General features: G+C 42.1%; 1 protein-coding gene across 1 annotated transcript in view; it reads left to right on the forward strand.

Annotated features, from left to right (window-relative positions):
* The first annotated feature begins 314 nt into the window (after positions 1–314).
* The window catches only part of LOC126455668 (enoyl-CoA hydratase, mitochondrial-like), an 83,370-nt gene continuing 57,561 nt past the window's right edge, over positions 315–26,123 (forward strand). Inside the window, exons 1-2 of the mRNA XM_050091438.1 lie at positions 315–484; positions 19,434–19,634. Of these exons, the coding sequence (XP_049947395.1) occupies positions 391–484; positions 19,434–19,634 (295 nt within the window). The 5' untranslated portion in view covers positions 315–390. The remainder of the gene's footprint in view (positions 485–19,433; positions 19,635–26,123) is intronic.

Below are 26,123 nucleotides of genomic sequence, written 5' to 3' on the forward strand. Positions count from 1 at the left end.
CCGAAACTGAAGTATCAGTGAATAATTTACAACAAGAGTATAATTAAAGTGTTTTAAATCTATCTCTGATGTCGAGCACAATATGCTACAGAACTAACATCTTTCAGCCAATTTTGGAGCCAGCGCAGCTACCGAGAACAGAAGAGGCTTACGCAGAAGGAAGAAAGATGTTCCACTACTGACTACATCGACGATTTGAACAGCCGTCCCCCGCACGCGAGTCCAGTGTGTATCGACGGCGGCACCCGCTCGAAAGAAGCGCGGGAATCTGGACTTTGCTTGGAGGCGCGTCGGGGAAGCTGCTTGCGATAACGCCGCGTGTATTTGCGACGTGAAGAAAGCCGGCGACAGATTTCACTTTGCAGTGGTGGCAAGCGGACTACAACTGAAATGGTCCTCGCACTTCAAATGTCTCAGCTTTTCTTTCGCACAGGATACGCTAGAAGCAAAGGAGCGTCGTTGACGGCGCAGAAATGCATGAGCAGTGAGTACCAGCCGCGTGTGCAAAAGCATCACTGCTTTATCATCCTGTTGCACAACAGCACGTAAACAGTTTTACAAACGATTACAATGTGTTGGCCGCAAGCGACGCCCGTCAGTTGTGTAATACGAACCACATACGACAGCGTACATATGATGAGCGTAATCCATTACTATCTTCATTACATCTTTCAGTGTTCGCAGCAGAAAATGTTAAGGAAATATTTTTGCAGGGACTGTGAACGGTGTTGTTATATTCTCTTCTTAAATTGTGGCGACCAGTAAGTTCTCAAAATGATATGAAAACTTACATTCTCAGTTGGAGTGTATATATCATTGTTTAGTGTATGACGGAGCAATGTGTGCGGCAGCAATCACAAAGCATAATTTTAAAACCGCTCTTAAGCTCCGTCTAGATAACTTTGAAGTTCAGTGAGCTTCCTGTTACCATCTTTCCCCGACAGGCGTACCCGTACTGATGCTATTACCTCTCCATGCCACATGAAAAGTCCGTTTCAAGGATTTTTGTTCCAAGAATGACTATAATCCTTCAGCTCTCAATGTTCATGGAAAAGAAGTTTGCATAGCTACGGGTAGTGCATGGTGTAAAACGTTAATAAAATTTCTCCGTCGACAGGTTTCAGTTTTTGTAAAATTTGACTTGTCAGCACTAGTTCTCCCGTCCGCACATATTGTTTCGTAACTGCTATAACGACGAAGAGCCTTCAGGTAGGTGGAACGAGTCACACTAGACAAGGCAGAGGCAGCCACTGCTGACTACGTCTGTACAATGTCTTTAATAATAAATTGTTACCAGTTCTAATCCTCTCACACTGATCATTATGGGGGTTACTTCTGGATTACTTTGTATATGGTGGTCAGAAACAGTCTGGAAAGCTTGTAAGGGTGTTGCAGGGGAGATTGTGCCGAGAAACTATTGTTGAGAAAACAATTCGATACGTTGTGCCTCTGCCGAGTTATTTGACTTAGAAGTTAGCCAGTCAGGTCGTCGCGAGCGAAAATTCGAGCAGCCTGCCAGAAACAGTGTAGCTAAACACTGGTTTCCTCGAACCGAACGAACGTAGCTTTTATTTATCACTCCCTAAAAGGGCAAATTTTAACCGGTGATGAACATTTGAACAAGTAGTAACTGAAGGACCCATAAACGTGAGATGTCTGTGCATCATTGCAGTTAGGGTGGGCAGGTGCTTCAAATTGCGCGCGCAACAACCTGATTGGCTAACTGCAATGCTAAATAACACGGAAACGGCGCAACATATCGAGTTATTTTCTCAGCACGATCTATTCTGCAACAATCTTATAAGTTTTCCAGACTGTTTCTGAAACCTTGTATACGTATATTAGGAGTGAACAGCTACTTTGATAAAAACCACTGCTCGTTCTTCATTGCTACCCTGATCTATTGCGTCAAGAGAATGCATTTATGGAATGTTACACAGACCACTATTAATTATCTACATACAGGCAAGGTGAAGATCCATCTCGTACAAATATTAGATTTACGCGAAATTTAAATCCTTGAATCCAAATATTCCAATAAGTTGTTGGAGTGGCTAATGAAGCATTCTTTTACTTATATATATTTGGGGATTTTCAGATCTCTGCCTTATGTATACCGGAACTTTTGCACCAGAGCATAAAACTCCAGCCCCGGATCTACAATATTCCCTAACCGGGGCAAAAACGCGATAGTGCCCCCCCCCTCCCCCCCCCCCCCCCTCGAACATCAAAATTTTTAAAAAATCGATTTTTCAAAAATTTGTTCATGTTGTAGCGCACATCTTTCTGAAGGGTTTGATATATAAAAGTCATGTTATTTGGTCTTACGTGTGCCAAAATGCAGTAGGCCTACGTCGCCTCCGCACACATCTTTCTATCGCACGTCACTGTATTCCACTCTGTGAAATTCAAACCTTTATATTTTGTAATGGAAGCCATCAAACCTATATTCAGGACAGTGGAAATTAAAATGTTCTGTGGTCTCTCTCCTACTTCCAATCGGCCGATTTGACATCCTACCTCCCTTTTATTAAAAAAAAAAAAAAAAAAAAAACCCTCACAATTAATACTGGCTGGGATTATTTGGAACTGGGAAAATAAGAGCTCTTCAGAAAAATTTCACTCTTTATTGCCTGGTAGATAATAACTTAATCTTCTGTGTGATATAAAATTAAATATAGGATGCATAAAACCAGTAAAGGCAAGAGACAAGCAAGACAGTACACATTTCTTCAATCCTTTGGTCCCAGCATTTTTGTCTTTCTATCCCGCTACAGCTTTACACGGCATCATTTCCTTTCTGTGAAAGAATCTATTACGTCATCAAAGTTGGTCGAACGTTTTGCTACATGAAAAATCAAATTGTCGTCTAATACTAGAAAAGCCGTTAACACGAATAGTACTTACTGGTGTGGTTTCTCGATTTATGTCTATTTTGTCATTGTCTGCTACCTAAAACGAAATAGGCCTTTCTGATATTGCAGCAATTGTAAAAGATGCCAATAAGCGAGACAGTTTTGGCACAAATGGCCATTTTTGTCTTCCTCATTTACATAAATAACACGACAGAATATAATTGACGTAGTACCAATATAAAATGCCTATTAGGCCTACTACAAGCAAAAGGTTTTGTGTTAGGAAATAGTTTCACATTTCATTCATATGCTCCAGTTTCTCAAGTTTCACATTTCATTCATATGCTCCAGTTTCTCAAGAATGCGATAGAAATGCAGTAGTACGAAATTTTTACATCAATTTGGAATCGTCATATCCCCCATATAATTTGTGTGATGCCCCCTTTTTCTTCTCCTTCCTCATTCTAACAAACAATCTTGTCATCACTAACTCTGTAACTATTCCTGCCATTGACGAAACTTATTCTTCAGTTAACTTCACTAGCCCTTACCAGAATCACCGGTTTAGTTATCCCGCGTTTATTTTCAACTTAGCCATTATTACTTGTTCGTACAACGCGTTTTCCGTGCTGTTTCGAGAATATAACTTCAGCGGCTGCTAACCGGGGACTGTATAAGAGGTCGTTAGTAGTGTAGCGTTCTGACAAAAATTTTCTGTCAAAATTTCATTTTCTTGGCTACACCGACAAGATAATAAATCTTTGTTACCTGTTATTCCTGCCAGTCGTTTATTTCCAATCTGGTAGTCTGAATCTATGGATTTCGCTTGTATTATAACAACGCTGATCATTCGCACACCCAGTCAACCACATAAACAAACGGCGATTGGCATTCACCCGTTCGGGTTTATTCGGCTCACCTCATATAGCCCCGTTCCCTTTTCTCTGCTGGAAAGTTTTTTATTTCTATATGCAACGAGGATTCTCCTGGCAGAGAGATCACGTATACTGTACACGCATTCAAAAATCAACTTATGATTCGTCCGTAAATCAACTTAGAATGTGTTCAAAAATGTTCAAAAACAAACGGGGATACGTTATCGTTAGACCAACGAGCGCTGAATGCTATACGATTTTTGAAAAAAGATTTGTTCTTCAACAATGATTTTGGCTCCCCTGGAATTCGTGACCGAGGCAGATTCCACAGTTTGCGTCCGCCCCCCCCCCCCCCCCAACCACCCTTAGATCCGGGCCTGTAACACTCTATTCCCAGTCCTAGAGAGGGATGATGCGCAGTCTATATGATTGTTTTTAATTCTAGAACTCTGCTTATGCATTGCAGAGTACATTCTAAATTCACTCTTGTTATTGACCACAAATACAATTAGGTCGTTAAGAATCCCTAGATACCTGAAGGGGATTCTGCAAGATATTTAGTTGTCTACTTTACACAAGAAATGTATATCAAGCTTGTGTAGAGTAAATCCTTTCTTCACCTTAGCTGCGTTTCGCAGAAGATTATGCTGTGGCACAGTAATGTGTGAAAGTATACCAGTAATCTTGTCTGTAGGTCAACACAGCGAGAGAGATTACTGAATTCAAAGTAGGCAGAGGTGGTTTTTGTGTTCCAATTATCCATGTGCTCGTGCCACCTCAGTTTACTAACCAGACAGATACCCAGGAACTTCGCATGTGGAGACTCATCCAGTGTGTGCCCATAGACCTTTAGTTCTGGTATCTGATTTCGTTTGCTCGGAATTACTTTATAAAGAGTTTTTGCGAGATTAAGGATAAAGTTGTTGACTGTGAACTGTTTGTAAACTTGTTCTGCTACTTTCCAAGTCGCGTCTGTTATAGTTGTTTTTTTTTCAGTATATGTGTCATCAACAGAACATTACAGTTTTTGAAGAGTCCGCGAATGTCCGACGTCAAACATTTATATAGGAGTGTGCAGAGCACCAAAGTTTGCAGCACATCGTATTTAATGTTTCCCCGCCCTGAATTTCATGTTGTCGTCATATCGTCAGATAATGTGACCTTGGAGATTTGCTATGATCCTTATGTACTCTGCCTGACAAGACATAGACCCAGAAGACAGAGTTGAATGTCAAAGTAGCTTTGTAGATGTACAAGCCGTCAGCGGGTGTGTAAGTGATTAGTTTCAGTTCTCTGTGACAGACACGAGGGTTGCCCAGAAAATAATTCACCGCATTTTTTTCTCAGTCGTAAACAATGCTACGAATGCGAAACATTACGTATGTAATATTTGAAGTCTCCTGAGTGAGAGCGCCAAGTTTCCGTCACTTCCGACGGATAGCTTAGCTGCAGGACAGTTACAAAATGGCGGCTGTAGGTGATGCACGTTACAAGCAACGGCCGTCACTGAATTTATTACTGCAGATAAAGAAACTGTGGGGAATATTCACAAACGCTTGTGCAAAGTCTATGGAGCATCTGCTGTGGACAGAAGTACAGTTAATGTCTGGGCACAGGGGGTGAGGTCATCAGAAGAGCGGTTCGGCGGAGCTCCATAATTTGCAGCGGTCGGAGAAATCATCCATGGCTGCCACTCCAGACGTGTAACAGCAAGATGATGTCATTCGCAAGGACTGACACATTACGACTCGGCAGTTGGCGCTGCATCTGTCAATCAGCAAAGGAAGTGTGGATGCAATTATCTGCAGTATTGGATATTCAAAATTGTGTGCAAGATGGGTCCCGTGGTGTCTAACTGTGGATCACAAATCGCACAGAAAACTTGTAACATTTTGAAACTGAGGGGGAAGCCTTCTTGTCCCAGGTTTTGACAGGTGATGAAACCTGGGTGCACCATTTTGAACCTGAAGCAAAACGACAGTCGGTGGAATGGCACCATTCCCACTCCCCACAGAAGAAAAAATTAAAAGCAAATGCTTCTGCCAGAAAGGTCATGGTCACCATGGGATTGTGAAGGTGCGATCCTGTGATCCTTATTGATGCGATACCGAGAGGCAGTACCATTAATTCAGAAGCATATGTCAACACATTCACAAAACTCAAGATGCGCTTCCAGTGACTTCGGCGCCACAGCAACCCAGGATGTGTTTCTCTCCAACAGGATAATGCTCGGCCCTACACAAGTCTGAGCACTGCTGAACATATCGCAAAACAGGGTTGGATAGTGTTACCCCATCCACCCTATAGTCCTGACCTAGCCCTGTCGGGCTTCCACTTGTTCAGGCCATTAAAGGATGCCATTCATGGAAGACATTTTGAGGACAATGAGTAGGTGATTCACACAGTGAAGCACTGCCTCCACCACCAGAACAAGGATTGGTACTGACAAGGCTGAAGGCTGAAGGCTGTAGAATGGGATGGAGAGTATGTGGAAAAGTAGGGTGTGTAGATAAAACACCATTCTTTCGTGCATGTACTTCTCATTATGTTCAATAAAGAACTGTTGAAGAAAAAAATGCGGGGCATCACTTTCTGGGCAACACTCGTAGAATGGGCAACACAGTGCGTTAGTGTTGTTCATGTTTAGCGTTGTTACCGAGTTTGGTAAACAGTGTCACATGAGTGATCACTGTGAAGGACGTGGAGATGCCACATGGCTGTGTGAGGATGCGTCATCAATCTGAAAGGTGCCTCCTTGAGGGTCTCCATTTGGCAGACTGGTCGAATCATTTAATACAATGCGACAGAAGTTCTAGCTGGACTGCATGTGAACTCGAGGGCAGCCAACTCAAAGTCAAGGTTCCAGTAGACAATGACTGACAACAACAAGGGAACATCGCCATACTGAGCATCAAACAGATCATAACAACTTCATATCTACGTCTGCTGTCCAAGGACCAGAAATGGCCTCCCTGCAACATTCTGTGATATACTGCACCATTGGCCAGAGACTAGCACCAGCAGGCTCGTGAATTATTGTCCCATGCGCAGGCTGGCATTTAACACAACAACACAAACAGCTGCATTTTGAGCCGTTGTGTGACTGGGAAGTATGGACTGTCGATGAATGGTGTTGCATTGTGTTGAGTGAGGAATTGCAGTTCTGCATTGCTCCAGATGATTATCGTCAGCTAGTATGGCAGTGATCTGAGGTGAGGTCCAATTCTTCCAGTATTTTGGAGGAGGTGGTGTGGGGAGCCACTGTGCATGACTTCAAGTCATGATTGGTAGTGATTGAGGGAAATTTGAGGGCACAAAGATACGTAAAGGACATCCTGCATCCTCATGTGTTACTTGTGATGCTACAGTATCGTGATGCCGTTTTTCAACAGGACAATGCAATTGGCGCCGTTTTTCAACAGGACAATGCAGTTGGCAGTCAAACTAGACAGTGCTGTGTCCTTGTGAACTGTCTGCGTGATTTTGAGCTACTCCTGTGGCCAGCAGGGTTCCCAGATCTGTCCCCGATAGGACATGTGTGGTACCAGCTCAGATGTCAACTCTGTCCCAGTGTTAGTACACACATCAAGGCCCAGTTAGAACAGTTGTGGGTCAGCTTGACTCCAGGAGATGATGCAACGCTTTCTTTGACACTCTCCCAATCAATTAAAAGTATGCATCCAGGCCAGAGGAAGTGCAATGTCATAAATGGGTTCAAACTGCCAAGTTCCTTCTAAAATTGTATCGATTTTATAATCACTGAAATAACATCACATACACTCTCAACTTGTGAAGTTTAATTTCGTTTCCTCCTCTTCTTCTGAGTGCTTTAGTTTTTATCAGTCACTGCACATGATAATTATGATGGTCTCTTGACCATTTGGGGAACAAGTCGGCACTGGAGACTTACACATGTATTAGATCGCAATGTAACTATAATTTGCTGCTGCACCAGTGGAAGCGACAGTGGCCTGACCAACGTGATGCAATGTTTGTCTCCCTCTCCCTCTCTCTCTCTCTCTCTCTCTCTCTGTGTGTGTGTGTGTGTGTGTGTACAGTTTTCCAATAATGTTATGGCTGGGGGGAGGGGGGGATGGATGTGGGTTGTATGTTTGAAGGGGTGTGCTCCGACACACAAAATTTTTGAAATTAAGCACTGATTGGGTGGCAACACAGAACTGTATCAAAAGCCTTATATCAGTAGGGGCAAAGCATTTACATGTGATTTAGAAATTTTGAGGGCATTGTTACCTGTAAACTGAGGTGACAGTGTGACAGAAGTCATTAAGTCATGAGATACCTCCTAATATTGTGTTGGACCTCCTTTTGCCTTGCATAATGCAGAAACTCAGCTTGCATGGACATTGGAAGCCCACTGCAGAAACCAACTGACCTCTCGGTTATGTCCCATAAATGTTCGATGGTATTCATATTGAGTGATCTGGGACGCCAAGTCATTCACTCGAATTGTACAGAATGTTCTTTGAACCAGCTGCGAACAGTTGTGATATTGCGTAATGGCACATTGTAAGCTATAAAAATTCCATCGTTGTTTCGGAACATGAAGTCCATTAATGGCTGCAGACGATCTCCATGTAGCTGAACATAACTGTTTCTTGTGAATGATTGGTTCAGTTGGACCAGAGGACCAAGTGCATTCCATGTAAACATAACCCGTATGATTACGGGGCTACCACCAGCAAGTACTGTACCTTGTGGACAACTTGGGTCCATGCCTTTATGGGGTCTGCAGCACATTCTAACTCTACCACCAGCTCTCACCAATTACAATCGGGACTCATCCGGCCAACAGGCCACGATTTACCAGTCGTCTAGGATCCAAATGAAGTGATCAAGATTGATGAGGCGATGCAGGCGGAGTCACGCTGTAAGCAAAGTTAGTCGCGACAGTCGTCTGCTGCAATAGTCCACTAACGCCAAATTTCGATGCGTTGTACTAACAGATGCTTTCGTCGTTCTTGCCACATTTATTTCTGTGGTTATTTTGTGCAGTGGTGCTTGACTGATATCACTGATAACTCTATGTAAACTTTACTGCTCTCGGTAATTAAGTGAAGGATGTCGGCCGCTGGGTTGTCCGTGGCGAGAGGTAATACATGAAATTTGGATTTCTCGGCACACATTTGACACTGTGAATCTCGGAATATAGAAAACCCTAACGATTTCCAAAATGGAATGTCCCACGCATCTAATTCCAACTACCATTCCGAACTCAGGGACTGTTACCTGGCGTGCGACCGTAATCACGTTGGAAACCTATTCACAAGAATGGCCTGTCCATTTCTCGAGTCATTAGCAACGGTTTGTTCCTGCAGCAATCTACAATACAGGGCTGTTAGAAGAGGAGAAAGTTCTTCCGCATACTTCATGTAGAATCGTAATGGTATCCTATCATGTCCAGTGGCCTTTCCTCTGTTGAGCTATTTCAGATGCTTTTCTCTCCCATGGTCACTTATTTCGACATTTATCATCTGACGTTCGTACGACAATTTAAAGGAGGAACTGTAGTGTGATCTTCCTCAGTGAAACAGTTTAAGAAAAAAGACGTTCAGTATTTCGGCCTTCTCCGTGTCATCCTCCGTTTCGATGCCATTACGGACAGATGACTTCGATCCGTTTACTGACTGAACAAAAGACTAAACCTTCTTACGATTTTTAACGTCACCGCCCATTAATTGGGATTTAATTACTTCACTTGCAGTTAATATGTAAGTCAATTTCGGGTTGTGAACTATTTTTACTTTAAAATGAAAAGCAATGACGGCAACGTTAAAAGAAACTGGGGCCCCTCTCATTAAACGACTAGCTTAATTCAGAACTCTTACGAAAATTAATGCAGTTTCTTCTGAAAGTAGCAACAGCCCACAGTTTTGGCTTGGAGGACAAATCTTTTAGTAAAATTTGTTATTGACCGTGAATTTAAGTATGTTTCCTTGCAGAAATTAGTATTAAACCGATTAGCGGGCTTCGTAACATTAAAATGATTGCAGGTTCTATAGCATTTCACAATGTTGACATTTCACTGTTTTGACTGTTGGAGATCAACATTTAACTAACGTCACCTCATTTGTTGTTTTCATAGTTCATGGGCATAAGTTGAGGGTTTTACATGTTACATGGATATCTCTTCTTTCATTTAAGAAAAATTATTTGAGCACATTTGCATTTACATTTTACTGTAACCCTTGTTTTTGACAGAGGCCTGTGTTCTAACTTGTACCTCGACTTTAATTACTTGTCGACCTATTCAGGCGCGCTCCGAACGAAAACGGGGCAAAATACTAACGGATGGACAGTCCTCAGGTTATTTCTTCATTGAAAATTATTTGAATATTTCGATAGGAAAGTACAATAATATTTTAAATGTTATTAGACAGTGCAAAAATTGCAGAAATTCATAGGCATTTTGTCATGTCATTTTCAAAAACATTAAAATTCTGAAGCCCATAAGGTGTTCATGATAATACATGTTATTACACAAAATGTTCAGTTTTTAAACCACTTTTTCGTGTAAGCGTCTTTTATCATGCAGTTTTTTTTCATTTAAAGGCCTCATTACGTCAATTTGTCATAAACGTTCTTTCTCACAAATCAAAATTGCAAGTCTTTACAGAATTAAGTTCGATTAATAATTTTTCACAATTTTACAAAGTCTAATACAGTGATTTGTACATGCAATGATAGATCCTGCGACGGATTGCCGGAACGACGGTTTTTGCTGGTAGACAGTAGTTGATGCCATGACCCTCAGTTGCGGACAGGAACAGGGGAAGACATGCCAGGATTTGCAGCTGGTTACCGGATACAGATGACTATTTAGGTCTTGCTCTTTCGCAGGACAGACATCTTGTGTTTGGGGTACATGGAATACAATCGATTAAGCATCAATATACAAGCACAAAATTACGCGGTTTGGCTAAAGAGGATATGTTAGTACATACATTGTCCTGTGAATGCATGTATGCTAGTATATTATGTTCATGGTGATAGTTTTAGTTCGTTCTGTCCATTTATTTCTTTTGTTTGCGTTTTGTTTGCCGCAGTAACGTCCACTGTTACTGTGTGCAAATGTACTGTTGTCCACGTAGTCCTTTCTTTACGATTGCATCATTATTGTTATTTGTTTGTAATGAGCATTGCAGTTCATTTATTGGCATACTACGTTACCACTATCTGCACTATCTACTTTCGTAATAATACCGACTATTTTCTTCATTTGTGTAGCCTGTTGTATAATTATTTTATTAATGCTGATAATGTGCACGCAACAATTGAAATGCTTTTTCTCATCACGGCGAACCATTGTTATTTGTGATTGCTTTTCGACTGTTTCTATGGAAGTGAGATGTTCACATGCATTTAGTACAGTGTGTCGTAGTATATTATTACAGCCATATCCAAGTAATCACAGTGAGACTTCTATACTTCAGAACTTGGACGCTTTTTACCACGAGCGCAAAGGGATCACACCTGTGGAGATTACCCCTTTCTAAAGTGTGTAACGGACCGTACAGATATGCCAGCATACTAGGCAGTGAGAAGATAACCTTGTTTTACTTTCCTGCCTTGCGTTTTAATCACATGATTTTATAATATACTGGTACCTTGCTTCCTTATTCACTACCCTCTGTCCCTTCTTGCGATCTGAAAACATCGAGAAGGCATATGATACAATTCCAACGGTCAGTGGCTCACTAGTTACTGAAGTATGAATTTTTCTTGAAAGAAGAAAAACAAAAAAATAACTATACAGATATAAATAACTGAAAAGTATAATGTACTAGCGAAGAAAGCTGGAGCGTTTCAATGGCGAAAAACGAAACACTACGCAAAGACAATAAAATTTAGTATAAAGTAAGGCAAAATTTATCGTTTGGGCAATACTACCACTGCTCATATGCGCCGTTCCGATGTGAACAGATGGCCGGGCTACTTTTCCTCTCCCCGCCTCAAATTTCCCACGGGGCTAGCGAGGCACGCGCGACGCGAGAAACTGTGCCATAACCACAACGCCGAGCGACCTGGCGCAGGCGCGTGTCACGTCCCAGTCGCGTCGCGTCGCAGTTTGCACGGTCCCATTTGAACCTGTGATGTTACAAAAATGCGCGCTGCGCTGCGTCGTGCCACAGCGTCTCAATTTGCGCCTAGCTTATAAGTGCTGCGACATACTTTATGCCCCCACGTGACTTTGGCAGGGCTCCTGTGACGTCATTCGCCATGGTCCCACGTGGCTTAGTTGGTAATATCGCTTGTAATTGTAATTGTAAAAGTTATGCACTTTCTCAATATGTACCATTTCGTGTTGGAAAATAACGATAATGCCCGAGTTTCTGATTACGTTTGTTTAAGCCACAGTGGCCCCAGGAACGGTGTGTATACCATACCAAAGGCTCTTGGTATTCCAATGGAATACATACACACCATTCATCTTTTTCTGTATCGTGACGCTGGAATAGAATGCCATTGTGTAAAGTAAAATGAGGATTTACTGGTCCCTGAGCTAGTGCTTCAATAACTGTGTTTCATCTTGCGTCATTCTTCAGTAAGACACCTGCTCATGTATGACCTCCTGTGTGTAGGTTCTTTGACAAACAGTACTTTAAATTCAGTAGTTTGTTCAACAAGTTCTGAATACTAGTGCAGTCCTTGCGATAGGCGAGATAGTGCGTTTGCTACCAAGTTTTCCTTGCCGCTAATATGAATACTCTCTATGTCGTATTCTTGGAGTGGCAATGACCAGAGCGCCAAATGCTGGTGCAACAACTTACAGCTCATGAGGCAACTCAAGGCTTGGTGATCACAAAACACCTTGACATGTTTACCATATGCATAGAATTAAATTTCTTTATAACCATATTACAGCCAATGCCTCGATTTTGGTGACAGAGTAAGATCTCTCACATTCCGATGGTGTCCTACTCGCAAATCCTATGACTCTAATGTCAGCATTGCCATTAGTATCCATCTGGGATGGGCAAGCACTTATTTTGGAGAATGATGCATCTGTCGTCAGACAGAAATCTTTGCTCATATATCCTGATGATGCAGAATTTGTGCATGTATTAGAGTATGTTTGATTTTATCAAATGTAATCTAGCACTCTCATGTCCAACACCAAGGTGTGTTTTTGCCAAGTAAGCTTAATAGTGCTTCACTACTAAGCAACTGACTCGGGAAAAAATAACTAAAGAAAGAAGCTAATTCTAAGTAAGCCTTTAGCTGGTTTTTTATGTTATTATTATTATTATTATTATTATTATTATTATTATTATTATTACAAGGAGGTGGCATGTTCTTCAGTATCTCAATCTTACTCGGGTCTGGTCTAACACCTTTAGGTGTTATGAGATAAGAATTTTATTTTGTCCATTCCAAACTTGGATTTCTGCAAATCTGCACAGTGACACCCACGTTCTGGAACTTGGGAAGTAACTCAATATGCTTGTTCCACACTGCAGTGGTTATCAGCAGCTCATCTACACATACTGTTACTTTATTTAGTAACTCGGGACCTATGCCATGTCTAGAGCGGTGATAAACACGCCAGCACTCACATTTAACCCAAATGGTAGTACACAAAACTGACAACTTCTGCCGTTGAAAATGAATGCGATATATTTATTACATTCCTCAGACAGCAATATCTGCCAGTAGGAATTTTGTAAATCTATCAAAGATAGATATTGCCCACCATAAAATTTCCATATTTGTTGTTCTAGGTTTTATAGACCTGTTCTGATAGGTACTATAATCTTTTTGATCACTCGTGCATCCAGCACTAAGCGTTAACTACCTCCTGGTTTGGTTACAGGTAATAGAGGGCTACTGTATGGAGATAAGGATGTTTCTACTATTCTCTATTCTAACATTTTCTTGGTCAATGGAATCGAATAGGTTGTGTGGTAACTGTTAGAACTTCAAGTTTAACACATATATTTCGGAAAGAGACAACAACACATATAAGTCACAGAGTAAGTTGATAAGTAAGATATGTGTACACGTTAGCATTCGAATGAGCACTGAGTCCCAGTCTAGCGGCCGCTGCTCGGCTGGCCGCTTAGGTGGCGCAGCTGCTGCATGGCTGGCAGACAGCGCTACACATAGAGGACGCGCGTAATTGCGCGGCGGCACTTTGAATGATCGGCGAGTCACAACACTTTTCCCCCCTTTGAAATTGTTGCACTGGTCTTGATGAAGGTGTCCTGGAGATGGCTAACGTCCATAGGCGTTGTTTGACTCGCCGTAAAGTCTGAAGCAGGAGGCTTCCCGTACGGACGGAAATGTCCCCAATGATAACGGGTTGAGATGACAGGAGACTTAGGGGTCGAATCGGCTGGGGCCCCATGCACCAATCTGCCCATTGTGGCAAGTCCAGTTGATATGACAGGAGACATGGGCGATGTGTTGGCGTCCGTTGGAGGAGGAGGCAAGTAGATTTGCTCTGACAGAGGATGGTCCTCCGGTTCCTGCATGGGCACGTCTCCTGGTGGCGTCCGTTCTGGTGCTGACATCGCGATGACGGTGAGAGGGCTGCGTTGTGAGTATTGAGAGATGCCAAGATCCCGAGCATCAGGTAGAGCCAAAAGTGGTGTGGCGGCATTCAGAACAGGCGTTGCTGGCACCCGAGGCCGAAGCTGGTCCGAATGACGCACTGCAACACCCTTGTCCGTCTGGATTTCATACAGGCGTCTGCCACGGTGTCTTAAGATGCGGCCCGGGCTCCATTTTGGCCGCCTGCCATATCCCCGTACCCAGACGAGGTCGTCGGCGGTGAACTGACCAAGTGAAGGCACCTGCGGCCATGAGGTAGAAGGCCGCAGAAGATGAAGTAGCGTGCGGGGCTGTCAGCCATATAAGAGCTCAGCCGGGCTGTGGTCGCCCACGGGGGTGAAACGGTAAGACGCCAGAAACTGGAGAAGCGCGTCATCAGCAGCAGAAGAAGTCAGAAGTTTCCACATCTGAGCCTTAAATGTGCGGACCAGTCGTTCAGCCTCACCGTAGGATTGTGGATGGAACGGCGGGGTCGTGACATGAGTAACGCCGTGACGAGCACAAAAATCCGCAAATTCGGTAGAGGAAAATTGCGGACCATTATCAGTAACAAGAGTAGAGGGGAGGCCATCCAAAGAAAAAATGCGGGCGAGAGCACTGGTGGTTGCCGCGGTGGTAGGTGACGTGCAACGGACAATGAAAGGAAAGTTAGAGTAGGCGTCAATTACGAGGAGCCAATAAGTACCTAAAAAGGGTCCCGCAAAGTCAGCATGAATGCGCTCCCAGGGCTTCTCAGGCGAAGGCCACGGTGACAAAGATAACTTCAGGGCAGTGGTGGTTGCCGCGGTGGTAGGTGACGTGCAACGGACAATGAAAGGAAAGTTAGAGTAGGCGTCAATTACGAGGAGCCAATAAGTACCTAAAAAGGGTCCCGCAAAGTCAGCATGAATGCGCTCCCAGGGCTTCTCAGGCGAAGGCCACGGTGACAAAGATAACTTCAGGGCAGTGGCCAGTGACGCACAAGGGCCGCAGGCAGCGACCATGTGTGCTATTTCAGAGTCGATGCCAGGCCAGTACACATGACGGCGCGCCAGAGATTTTGTGCGAGACACACCCCAGTGCCCTTGGTGAAGGAGGCGCAAGACCGAAGCACGCAAAGACGCAGGTACCACAACACGCGGCGAAGCATTGTCAGTGGAGAGGAGGATAACACCATCCCTAGCCGTGAGGCGATAGCGCGAAGTGTAGTAGTTCCGCAACGGATCAGAAGTCTTAGCGGATGGGCGATCTGGCCAACCCTTCTGAATACAGCGTAAAACCCGGGAGAGAGTAGGGTCAGAACCCGTAGCAGCCACCAGCCTGTCCCCAGTGATGGGGTACCCATTCACAACCCGCTGCTCGGCAACATCCAGGTGGAAACACAGAAGTTCGTCCCTATCGAATGCCTGATCAGGACCCATGGGAAGGCGAGACAGAGCATCAGCATTTGCAAGTTGAGCCGTTGGCCGGAAATGAATCTCATAATTGAAACGAGACAAGTAAAGAGCCCAATGCTGGAGGCGGTGTGCAGCCTTGTCGGGAAGTGACGGTGATGGATGAAACAAGGAAACAAGTGGTTTGTGATCCATAACAAGATGAAATTTTGAGCCATAGAGAAAAACACCAAACATATGAAGAGCATAAATAATGGCCAAAGCTTCTTTCTCAATTTGAGAATACTTTTGTTGGGCATCCATGAGCGTTTTGAGGCATAAGCAATGGGTTGTTCCGAACCGTCAGAAAAACAGTGTGCAAGGACTGCACCGACCCGTATTGAGAGGCATCTGTGGCAAGAACAAGATGTTGGTCAGGTCGATAAGTAGCCAGGCACGGGGCCTGTTTCAGCATAGTCTTCAATTTCCCATACCATGGAATCGGCACAGGATTCTTTGTGAACGTCAGTAACAAATTGACACTTTCGACTGAGGCCGTGAAGTTCAGCAGCCCAAGCGCGATAGGATTGATGTGGCTGTTTTTGACAACGATAAAAAGCAACACGAGAGGTTACCACATGCGTTTGCTTTTGAAAATAGGCAGACAGAAGTGAGCACATTTCAGCAAAGGACAAAGACGCAGGATCCTTCAAAGGAGCCAATTGCGACAACAACCGATACATTTGAGGTGAAATCCAGGAAAGGAATAGAGACTTACATGGTTGTTCGTCCGTGACATGAAATGCCAAAAAGTGCTGTCGAAGACGTTTTTCATAATCAGACCAGTCTTCCGCCGTCTCGTCGTAAGGAGGAAAAGGAGGTATAGCCAACGACGAGAAACGCCCCGCATTTGACGCCGCAACGAAATCGCGAATCGCCGCTGTTAGAAGCGTTTGCTGTTCAAGGAGATTTTGCATTAGTTGCTCGACAGTAGCCATGGGACCCTGTGAGTCAATGGTGAAAAGGAAAAATCCCATCCTCGTCGCCAATTGTTAGAACTTCAAGTTTAACACATATATTTCGGAACGACACAACAATACATATAAGTCACAGAGTAAGTTGACAAGTAAGACATGTGTACACGCTAGCATTCGAATGAGCACTGAGTCCCAGTCTAGCGGCCGCTGCTCGGCTGGCCGCTTAGCTGACGCAGCTGCTGCATGGCTGGCAGACAGCGCCGCACGTAGAGGACGCGCGTAATCGCGCGGTGGCACTTTGAATGATCGACGAGTCACAACAGTAACACATTTCATGAGGCTTAACTTGCATGTGATATACGTATCCTTTTATTATACCTGGTTTTTCTGCAAAGACTTGTAGATATCTATACAAGGGATTACATAGCTCATTTTCTGCTGCTCACTTAAGTAATCTGATTCTAAAATCTTGCATGGTAATATTGCCTTGAGATCTTGTTTGTTGTTGTCAACATTAGGACACTTGGTTACATGAGCTAGAGCAATTGAACTATCACCTGTCAGTGGAGCTACAATTCCTACAAATTTGATTTTCACTCGCTGGCACAATTTGCCGTGGAGAGCTTTTGTTTTAAGCAAATCCGGAATTATATTTTTTCCATCAACTGTAACAAAGCATTTGCCTGCCGAGAAGTCGATTTTTGCACCCTTCTGTTGCAGAAATCCTAAACCAATAATACAGTTGGCTGACAAATTCTCAACCACCAGGAACGCGCAGTTAAATGCTCCATTTTCTGTTAATATTTCCAACTGAGTCTGCCAACTTATATTCTTCAACCTGGTGTCTATCACACCAATAATTCTACAATTCTGGATTGGTAAAGCAAGGTGTACTCTTCTCACACATTTGTTTAAACAAAATATAAGAAATAACATTCGCCGATGTACTGGTGTCGATTATTACTGCTGTAGGTACTTTACATACTTCAGCTTCAGATGCAGCCTGTAACACTATTTTTTCCTCTCTGTAGAAATTTTCGTCAAAGAACAATTCATTGCGTATAACAACCCCATTATTATAACGAAACAGATTGATTTGTTTTAGCGTATTGCCCCCTACACTATTCGTGACCACTATTTGAGGACTTGATGTGATCGAAATCAGTTTGTTGGGAGGCTATTTGAAGGTTGATTACTTTCAATCTCTTTAATTAGCCTCACAGGTGGGTTTAGTGCCTGCCACTTCACCGTATTATTACTGTTATTTTGATTACTTTAGTTTGGGTTGTTATTCTGTATCTAATGCTTTTGCCCACTGTTTTGTGGTGCAGTATTGCATTGCCAATCCGCTTGTTCATTGTTGGCCATGATTGTGGCATTATGTTGTTACCTTGATTGTTCATGTGGTTGTCATTCCGGTAACTGGTTGGTTCCTCCCTGTGCATGGTTATTACTTCTTTAACCTTGCTTGGGTGTATTTCGGTCATTTCCATTTCCATTACTGACACCGTTACTGTTTTGGCTACAGTTGTGGTTCCCATTACCACTGTTATGTGAAAAGTCTGTCGAGTCTAGAACGGGCAAGAACAACTGCTCAATGTCATTTTCCGGAGCATGCAATAACTTTTCTCTTAAATTTAAACGTAATTTTGCCTTTAAAATTCGATTAATATCTTTTATTGATATGGGATCATGCCAGTATCTTGTCTTATAATATATTTCTCAAAGTACTTGCGTAGAGTACCTTGTTTACTGTTGTAAATCTCAGTTGAGTACACTTCTTTTCTTAATCTCTCTTGCTGGTTGGAGACCAGTACTTTGATAAAAACACTCTCTCGAATTGTTCATATGTTTCACATTTCTCGTCGGCTGTTCTGGCCGTGCGGTTTAGGCGCTTCAGTCTGGAACCGCGTGACCACTACGGTCACAGGTTTGAATCCTGCCTCTGGCATGGATGTGTGTGATGTCCTTAGGTTAGTTAGGTTTAGTTAGTTCTAAGTTCTAGGCGACTGATGACCTCAGAAGTTAAGTCGCATAGTGCTCAGAGCCATTTGAACCATTTTTCACATTTCTCTATAATTTCTGATGCCTGCAGGGCACCTTCGTCTTGTACATGTGAGGCAAAAAATCGTATTCTTTGGGTGCCTGTCCGGGATTTGGGCAGTATCCCACTGAAACTCTTTATGAAAACAACAGGGTGTTGACCCCTTTTCTTGTCTGGGATGTACGTCTAAAATTGATGATGCTTGAGTAAACTCTCTTGCAAGAAGATGTTCATCAAAGCATTTGCCACTCACGTATCACACGATGAATACCCCTCATTCATATAAGTGTTATACAGTGTTTCTCTGTACAACACACCCGGCTATGGAGACGGTAAATACATATGCGGATTTTTTATTGCCACTGCTGCTGGGCTTCCATTTGCATTATTGTGCGCAGCTTACAACTCATGGTGCAATTTGCCAACATTTTCTTCCACGTCATGCTTCCACTTAGGAAGATCACATTTTAGCATTGTTTTAATTTGTTCTAATTCTGTTTTTAACATCAATATTTCCCTTGTTGTGCTGAGATAATACTTCAGCTCTAGAATTTTACAGTGTGTAATTCAGTACTAAGCACTTCGTTAACATGTGAATCCTTTTGGTGCAACCAGTTCACAAAGTTACTATTAATTCTGTCACTTTGTGCTGTTAAGCCTCAGTAACCTCTTGATAAGAAATTGTTATATGATATCAACATACAAATAAATTAAATGAGGAGTATTTCTGTTCTTAGTGATGCAGATTTTTGTTTCAGATACATCATACCAGTACATATTAATCAACACTTTAGGTGAAAAGAAGAATGTTGGTCTGGTCCAATTAAACAGGCCAAAGGCCCTGAATGCCTTATGTACTGATTTAATACTGGAAATGGATGCAGCTATTGCCAAATTTGAAAAAGATGATAAAATTGGAGCTATTATTATCACAGGGAATGAAAAAGCATTTGCCGCAGGTGAGTCAGTGGGATGGGCAATCTCAATTGTGGTTGAAATTTTGCATCATTTACATTCCTTGTAACAAGAATTGTGGTTTTGTTTCAGTTTTAATATTAATAACAGAGCAGTAAGGAATGACAAAGTAACACAGGTAGTTTCTTATTCCAATTTAAGCTAGTGTTTTAATAAGTACTACCCCAATGTGAGAGATTACTCTTATTCAGTTACATTTACTTCACAGTGTTATACAGATAGAAGTATGGTCAATAAGATCTGGAAGAAAAATGAAGGTAGCTTTCCATGACATGAAAGACGTCTGTCAGAATCTTGGGTTTATACTGAAACACACTTTAATTCTTGCTGAGCTCTTGGCATCTTCTAGACAAGTTGTACAAGCGTGACTCACATGTCCATAGTGCACACATCACCTGCAGGTAATAGGGGTGGGGGGAAATAGTAATACATTTATAGAATTTCACATGTAAAGAAAAACTGTAATGTTGACAAGGAGAAATTGAGGGATTAAAAGTTTTTAAATGGCATCAGGTTGTTGCTTTTGGCTGCAATCAAAAAATGCAGTTTTAGCCACTGAGGCAAGCGGTAATGAAGAGTATCATCACATGTCAATAATTGCACAAAGATCAAAATTCTGTTATGAATTAAAAAAAAAAGTATAGCCAAAGTTTATTATATCATATTATATAAAAACTTCTGAATGAGTGTGGTACCTGAGCCAAAAGATGTTGAACCTCACAGAATCCATCATTTTCATGGTACACTTCTAATAAATGAAGACCTTTTACTGAAAAAATAGCTGTAACCAAAATATGACAGTCCACCACAACAATAGGTAAAAAGAGATAAGATGTGGTATTGTAACCATAATTTAATTTCTGTTGTATATGAGCTGCCCTGAAACTATATTATGACAGTTTTTATTGGCCATTTGCAGTAGGCGTATGGGTTCATATAATTAAAATGAATTTTTTTCCATTCTAAGAATAAAATGTGAAATACAAGATATTCTCCTTGAGCCCAATTCCTTTCTAGTAACTTTGGAGAGAAGTTCCAGCAGTTAAACTGAAATTATTACTCATGTTAGCCTTTCTTCCTAAAATGTGTTTAATTAATGAAAATTCAACATTTGAAGGACATTGCTCTGAAATATTAATGCAATGCATATATAATTGAGAAAATTATTTATTATTGATGACTAAGTGCTCAGTATCTTTTGGAAGATATAATTGAACCCATATAAGAATCAAATTTTTCAGCATGTTAATGTTGGGATATACATCTTTTTCTTGGGTATTATCTATTCTGAATACTGCCTTATTTTAGATCTCATTCTCTTTTATCTAGTCTTACTTGATGCAATAGAATAAGATTAATAGAATTTTTTGGAATAAACAAACTAAAATTTAGTTTAACATATGTGCTGTAGGTGTAAAAATAAATATGTGGTATTTCATAGGATATTTTTCGATGCTGCAACAAGATCTTGGTTTATTAACAGTATCTATTGGCAGGATATCCATGGTATTTTGAGGAAGAATATTGTCTCCTTGCATCTATTTGAAAAGTACCAGTGTGCACAAATGGGCATTTATATCCCATGACTGCCACTCTAAACATGGGTAGTAGTTTGAATGACTTCACTACTTCTGTGTTTATGAGGATGGCTCCTCATACCCACTGCCGACCCATGTTGTTCCTGACTTCTAGTCTTATTGGTTCCAGCCAGGCTGCCAAGCTACACTGAGGCCAAATCTCTTATACTGATTAATATGATTTGATGACACGTATTTCAATTGGCTCCTCAGTCATGGTGTGTCAGGAATCAGACACGAAATAGATAGCTGACATCTTTTCATAGCTGAATGTGCTTTTCTCATAAACTGATATCAGATAGTCCAGATTTGTCTTCCTGCCAAATCTTATATTCCATATTATTCGGAGCACTGTACCAATGTACTGAGACTTGATACTGTGTCTGTATGTTGTAAGATTTCCAGTATTTGGAAGGAATGTGACAAAATCCATGTTCAAAAACTTCTAGATTAAATTTCGTGTTTCTCAGATTTCAGGACATCAGTACTCAGAACAAGCAATTCTGCTATGCAGTGGAAGGACTGTGTGCAACAATGGCACCTAATCATTGAGCTTATCACTGTAAAAGACATTTACCGTAAATGACTTCAGTAATGAAGATATTAAGAATGCATTGACCCTGCCCTCTCACCACCCCATTTTTCTCCCTTTATGAGGCAGTGATACATAAAAAGAAAGAGAAAGGAATATGGTTTTCCTGCTTTTGGTGGTATGACATTTGCAAGAATCAGTAGAGCTGTCACCAAGAATGGAACCAAGTCCACATTCCAATCAGTTGGGGAAAAAAGGCATTTGGCAATGTGAATGATAATCTAAGGATTCGTATACCTGGAATCAATTGCATTTCTTGTAAAGGTAGGTAATCAGTCATTGGTCAAGCACAATGTCTGTTTTGGAGCACTTCACTGAATATACACTGATCAGTGAAAACATTATGACCACCTACCTAATGGCTGGTATGTCCGCCTTTGGCACAGGTAATGGTGGTGCATAATGGCATGGAAGCAATGAAGCCTTGGTAGGTCACTGGAATGAGTTGACACCACATCTGCAAACACAAGTCACCTAATTCAGATAAATTCTGGTGAGGGGGCCAATAAGCTATGACACAACATTCAATCACATTGCAGATGTGTTCAGTAAGGTTCAGATCTTTTGATTTTGGGGGGGTGGGGAGGGGGGGGGGGGCGGCACATCAATCCTCACACCACTCCATCACACTCTTGGACTTGTGACATGGCACATTATCTTGTTGAAGAATGCCATGAAAGGATGTACGTGGTCTGCAACCAGATTATGACACTTCTTGGCTGTCATGGTGCCTTGCTTGATCTCTGCTGGACCCATGGATGCTGACATGAGTTTTCCTGAGAGAGTAATGGAGCTGCTGCCAGCTTGTCTCTGAGTGATGATGAAGGTATCAGGATTCATCATATTACGCAAAGCTCTGTCACTGCACCAACATCCAGTGCTGGTGATCACATGCCCTTTTCAGTCTTAGTTCCTGATGTTGTGGTGTTAACATTGCCACTTGCACAGGCTGTCAGCTGCAGAGTGACATCATTAGGAATGGTCAGTGCATTGTGTGTTCAGACACACTTGTACTCTGCCCAGCATTAAAGTGTGATGTTAGTTCCACCACAGTTCGCTGCCTGTCCTGCCTTACCAGTCTCCCCAGCCTATGACGTCCAACATCTGTAATGAGAGGTGGCCACCCAACCCCACGGCTTCTGTACATCATTTCACGTCAGTGTTGCCACGTGTTGAAGACACTTCACCACAGCACTCCTCAAACATCCAGCAATGTTTCTGAAATGTTTGTGCTGAGCCTCTAGGCCGTCACAAGCTGCCCTCAGTCAAACTCAGATCGTGCACTTTCCCCATTCTACACACGGTATGCTCACTGATACGGGTTCACAGGTAGATGCCGTGTTTCTTGACTTCCGCTAGGCATTCGATACAGTTCCCCACAGTCGTTTAATGAACAAAGTAAGAGCATATGGACTATCAGACCAATTGTGTGATTGGATTGAAGAGTTCCTAGATAACAGAACGCAGCATGTCATTCTCAATGGAGAGAAGTCTTCCGAAGTAAGAGTGATTTCAGGTGTGCTGCAGGGGAGTGTTGTAGGACCGTTGCTATTCATAATTGCATAAATGACCTTGTGGATGACATCGGAAGTTCACTGAGGCTTTTTGCAGATGATGCTGTGGTGTATCGAGAGGTTGTAACAATGGAAAATTGTACTGAAATGCAGGAGGATCTGCAGCGAATTGATGCATGGTGCAGGGAATGGCAATTGAATCTCAATGTAGACAAGTGTAATGTGCTGTGAATACATAGAAAGATAGTTCCCTTATCATTTAGCTACAAAATAGCAGGTCAGCAACTGGAAGCAGTTAATTCCATAAATTATCTGGGAGTACGCATTAGGAGTGATTTAAAATGGAATGATCATATAAAGTTGATCCTCGGTAAAGCAGATGCCAGACTGAGATTCATTGGAAGAATCCTAAGGAAATGCAATCCGAAAACAAAGGAAGTAGGTTACAGTACGCTTGTTCGCCCACTGCTTGAATACTGCTTAGCAGTGTGGGATCCGTACCAGATAGGGTTGATAGAAGAGATAGAGAAGATCCAACAGAGAGCAGCGCGCTTCGTTACAGGATCATTTAGTAATTGCAAAAGCGTTATGGAGATGATAGATAAACTCCAGTGGAAGACTCTGCAGGAGAGACGCTCAGTAGCTCGGTACGGGCTTTTGTTAAAGTTTTGAGAAGATACCTTCACCGAAGAGTCAAGCAGTATATTGCTCCCTCCTACGTATATCTCACGAAGAGACCATGAGGATAAAATCAGAGAGAGCCCACACAGAAGCATACCGACAATCCTTCTTTCCACGAACAATACGAGACTGGAATAGAAGGGAGAACCGATAGAGGTACTCAGGGTACCCTCCGCCACACACCATTCAGGTGGTTTGTGGAGTATGGATGTAGATGTAGATGTAGATACTACATCCACTGTGTGTATCTCTGACAAGCAGTCATTCCTCACAAGGGGATGCTGCTATTGTCTGAGTTGGTTTATATCAATGGTAGATTGGTGGTTATAATGTTCTGGTTGATCATTGTACACACAGCATAGTACTCAGGCAGGTAGTCAAATGCAGACTAGCTGAGCACAGTTTATGAGAGGTATATTCTTTCAGTTATGAAAGGCCGTCAGTTATCTGTTCAGCAGATGGTTTCTGAGATAGTGTAGTGAAGGAAAGAACTAAAAAAAGTACCATAAAATCGTGTTAATCAAGATAATGAAGCTTGCCAGTCTGCAATATAAGCAATATGAGAGATAAATTTGAAAGTAGGCTTTCTCAGTGAATTTTACTGATGAATTGTTCTCAAGATATCATCTGAGTAAACTGATCAAAGCCATCAGATGTTAAGTACAAAACTTTCCAAAACTTTACTACACAATGACGAGTTTACTTGGTGATATCTCCAGAAGAATTCATCAATAAGATAGAATGCCACATTACATATCTCTTGGGTCAGTGGTGGACTACAGGTATGAAGTGCCCCACCATTGACACAGAAGCAATGAAACAAATAAACTGTTTGAGAGTGATAGACACAGTATTTAAATACTGACTGCCAACAGAGTGTATACAAATACATGGGTTATAAGACACTGGCGTATTGAGAGATGATCATAGTAATCAGTATGCTATCCCAAAAAGTCACAGACTCCTTGTTGATAACACAGGCTGAGAAGATTTAATTGAACTGACACACTGCAAAAACCTTCACATGAATATTTTGTGAGATACAGAGGAGCTCAAACATTTTTATGGGTGTTGGTACAGTTCAGTGGGGCACCATTTGTAGCTTGATAGATATTGAAAAGGGTACTCCACTTCTTGCCACATGTCCATAAGCATAACAGGTGTTAGGACCTTTACGCTGGTGCAGATTCATTGTCTCCAATCCATCATATCTGGAACCTTTGTTCTGTAAATAATATCTTTGATAAACCATCATACACTGAAATCCAGCAGAGTCAGATTGGGAGACTGAGGGGAGCCAGCCAATGAGACCCCTCCTTCCAATCCATCAGTCAGGAAAGATCTTATGGAGAAATGTAGTAACATCCTCATGATAGTGGTGTGGTGCACCATCCTTCCGAAAAATGATGTTGGGAGACACCTGTGGAACTGGATAGTTTGCCAACCGAGATAGGTGTGCCCTGTCACTGTAGGCTTCATAAAACAAATGGACCAGTCAGACCATGATTATGTAATCCCAACCACTCATTAACTTTTGGTGTGTCCCTTTCATGCTCAGTCACTTCTCTTGGGATCTCACTTCCCTCTATTTGACGGTTATGTTGATTAACTTTGGCACAGATGTGGAAGGTAGATTTGTCACTGAACAGCACTGAATTGAGATATTTGTTGTTTATTTTCTATACAGTGCAGTATTTCAACAGCAAAAACATACAAACTGTGGTGAGTCTCAGGCTTAATATGATGCAAAAGTTGGAGTTTGTGAGCAAGCAATTGGATACATAATGTGCACAATGTCGTGTGCCATAAAATGGGGGGGGGGGGGGGGGGGGGCTAGTTCCCTGTTAGCTTGTCTAATGGATTTATGTGGGTTTCTAATGAATGCTTCATGTACACGTCCCATCATCTCTTCATTCACATGTGTATTAGTATATTTTGCAACATTTGAAGTCAAACGTCCTGTTTCTTGAAGATTTCTGTCCCGCTAATAAATGGATTTACATGTGGAAGGATCCACATTCTATTCTCCTCTTGCATGCTGCTGAACATGTGTTACAGATTTTAATTCTGTTAACCATAGCACACACTGCACCTTTCATTGTGGCACCC

Source organism: Schistocerca serialis, chromosome 2 (assembly GCF_023864345.2).
Source record: "Schistocerca serialis cubense isolate TAMUIC-IGC-003099 chromosome 2, iqSchSeri2.2, whole genome shotgun sequence".
Taxonomy (NCBI): Eukaryota; Metazoa; Arthropoda; class Insecta; order Orthoptera; family Acrididae; genus Schistocerca; species Schistocerca serialis.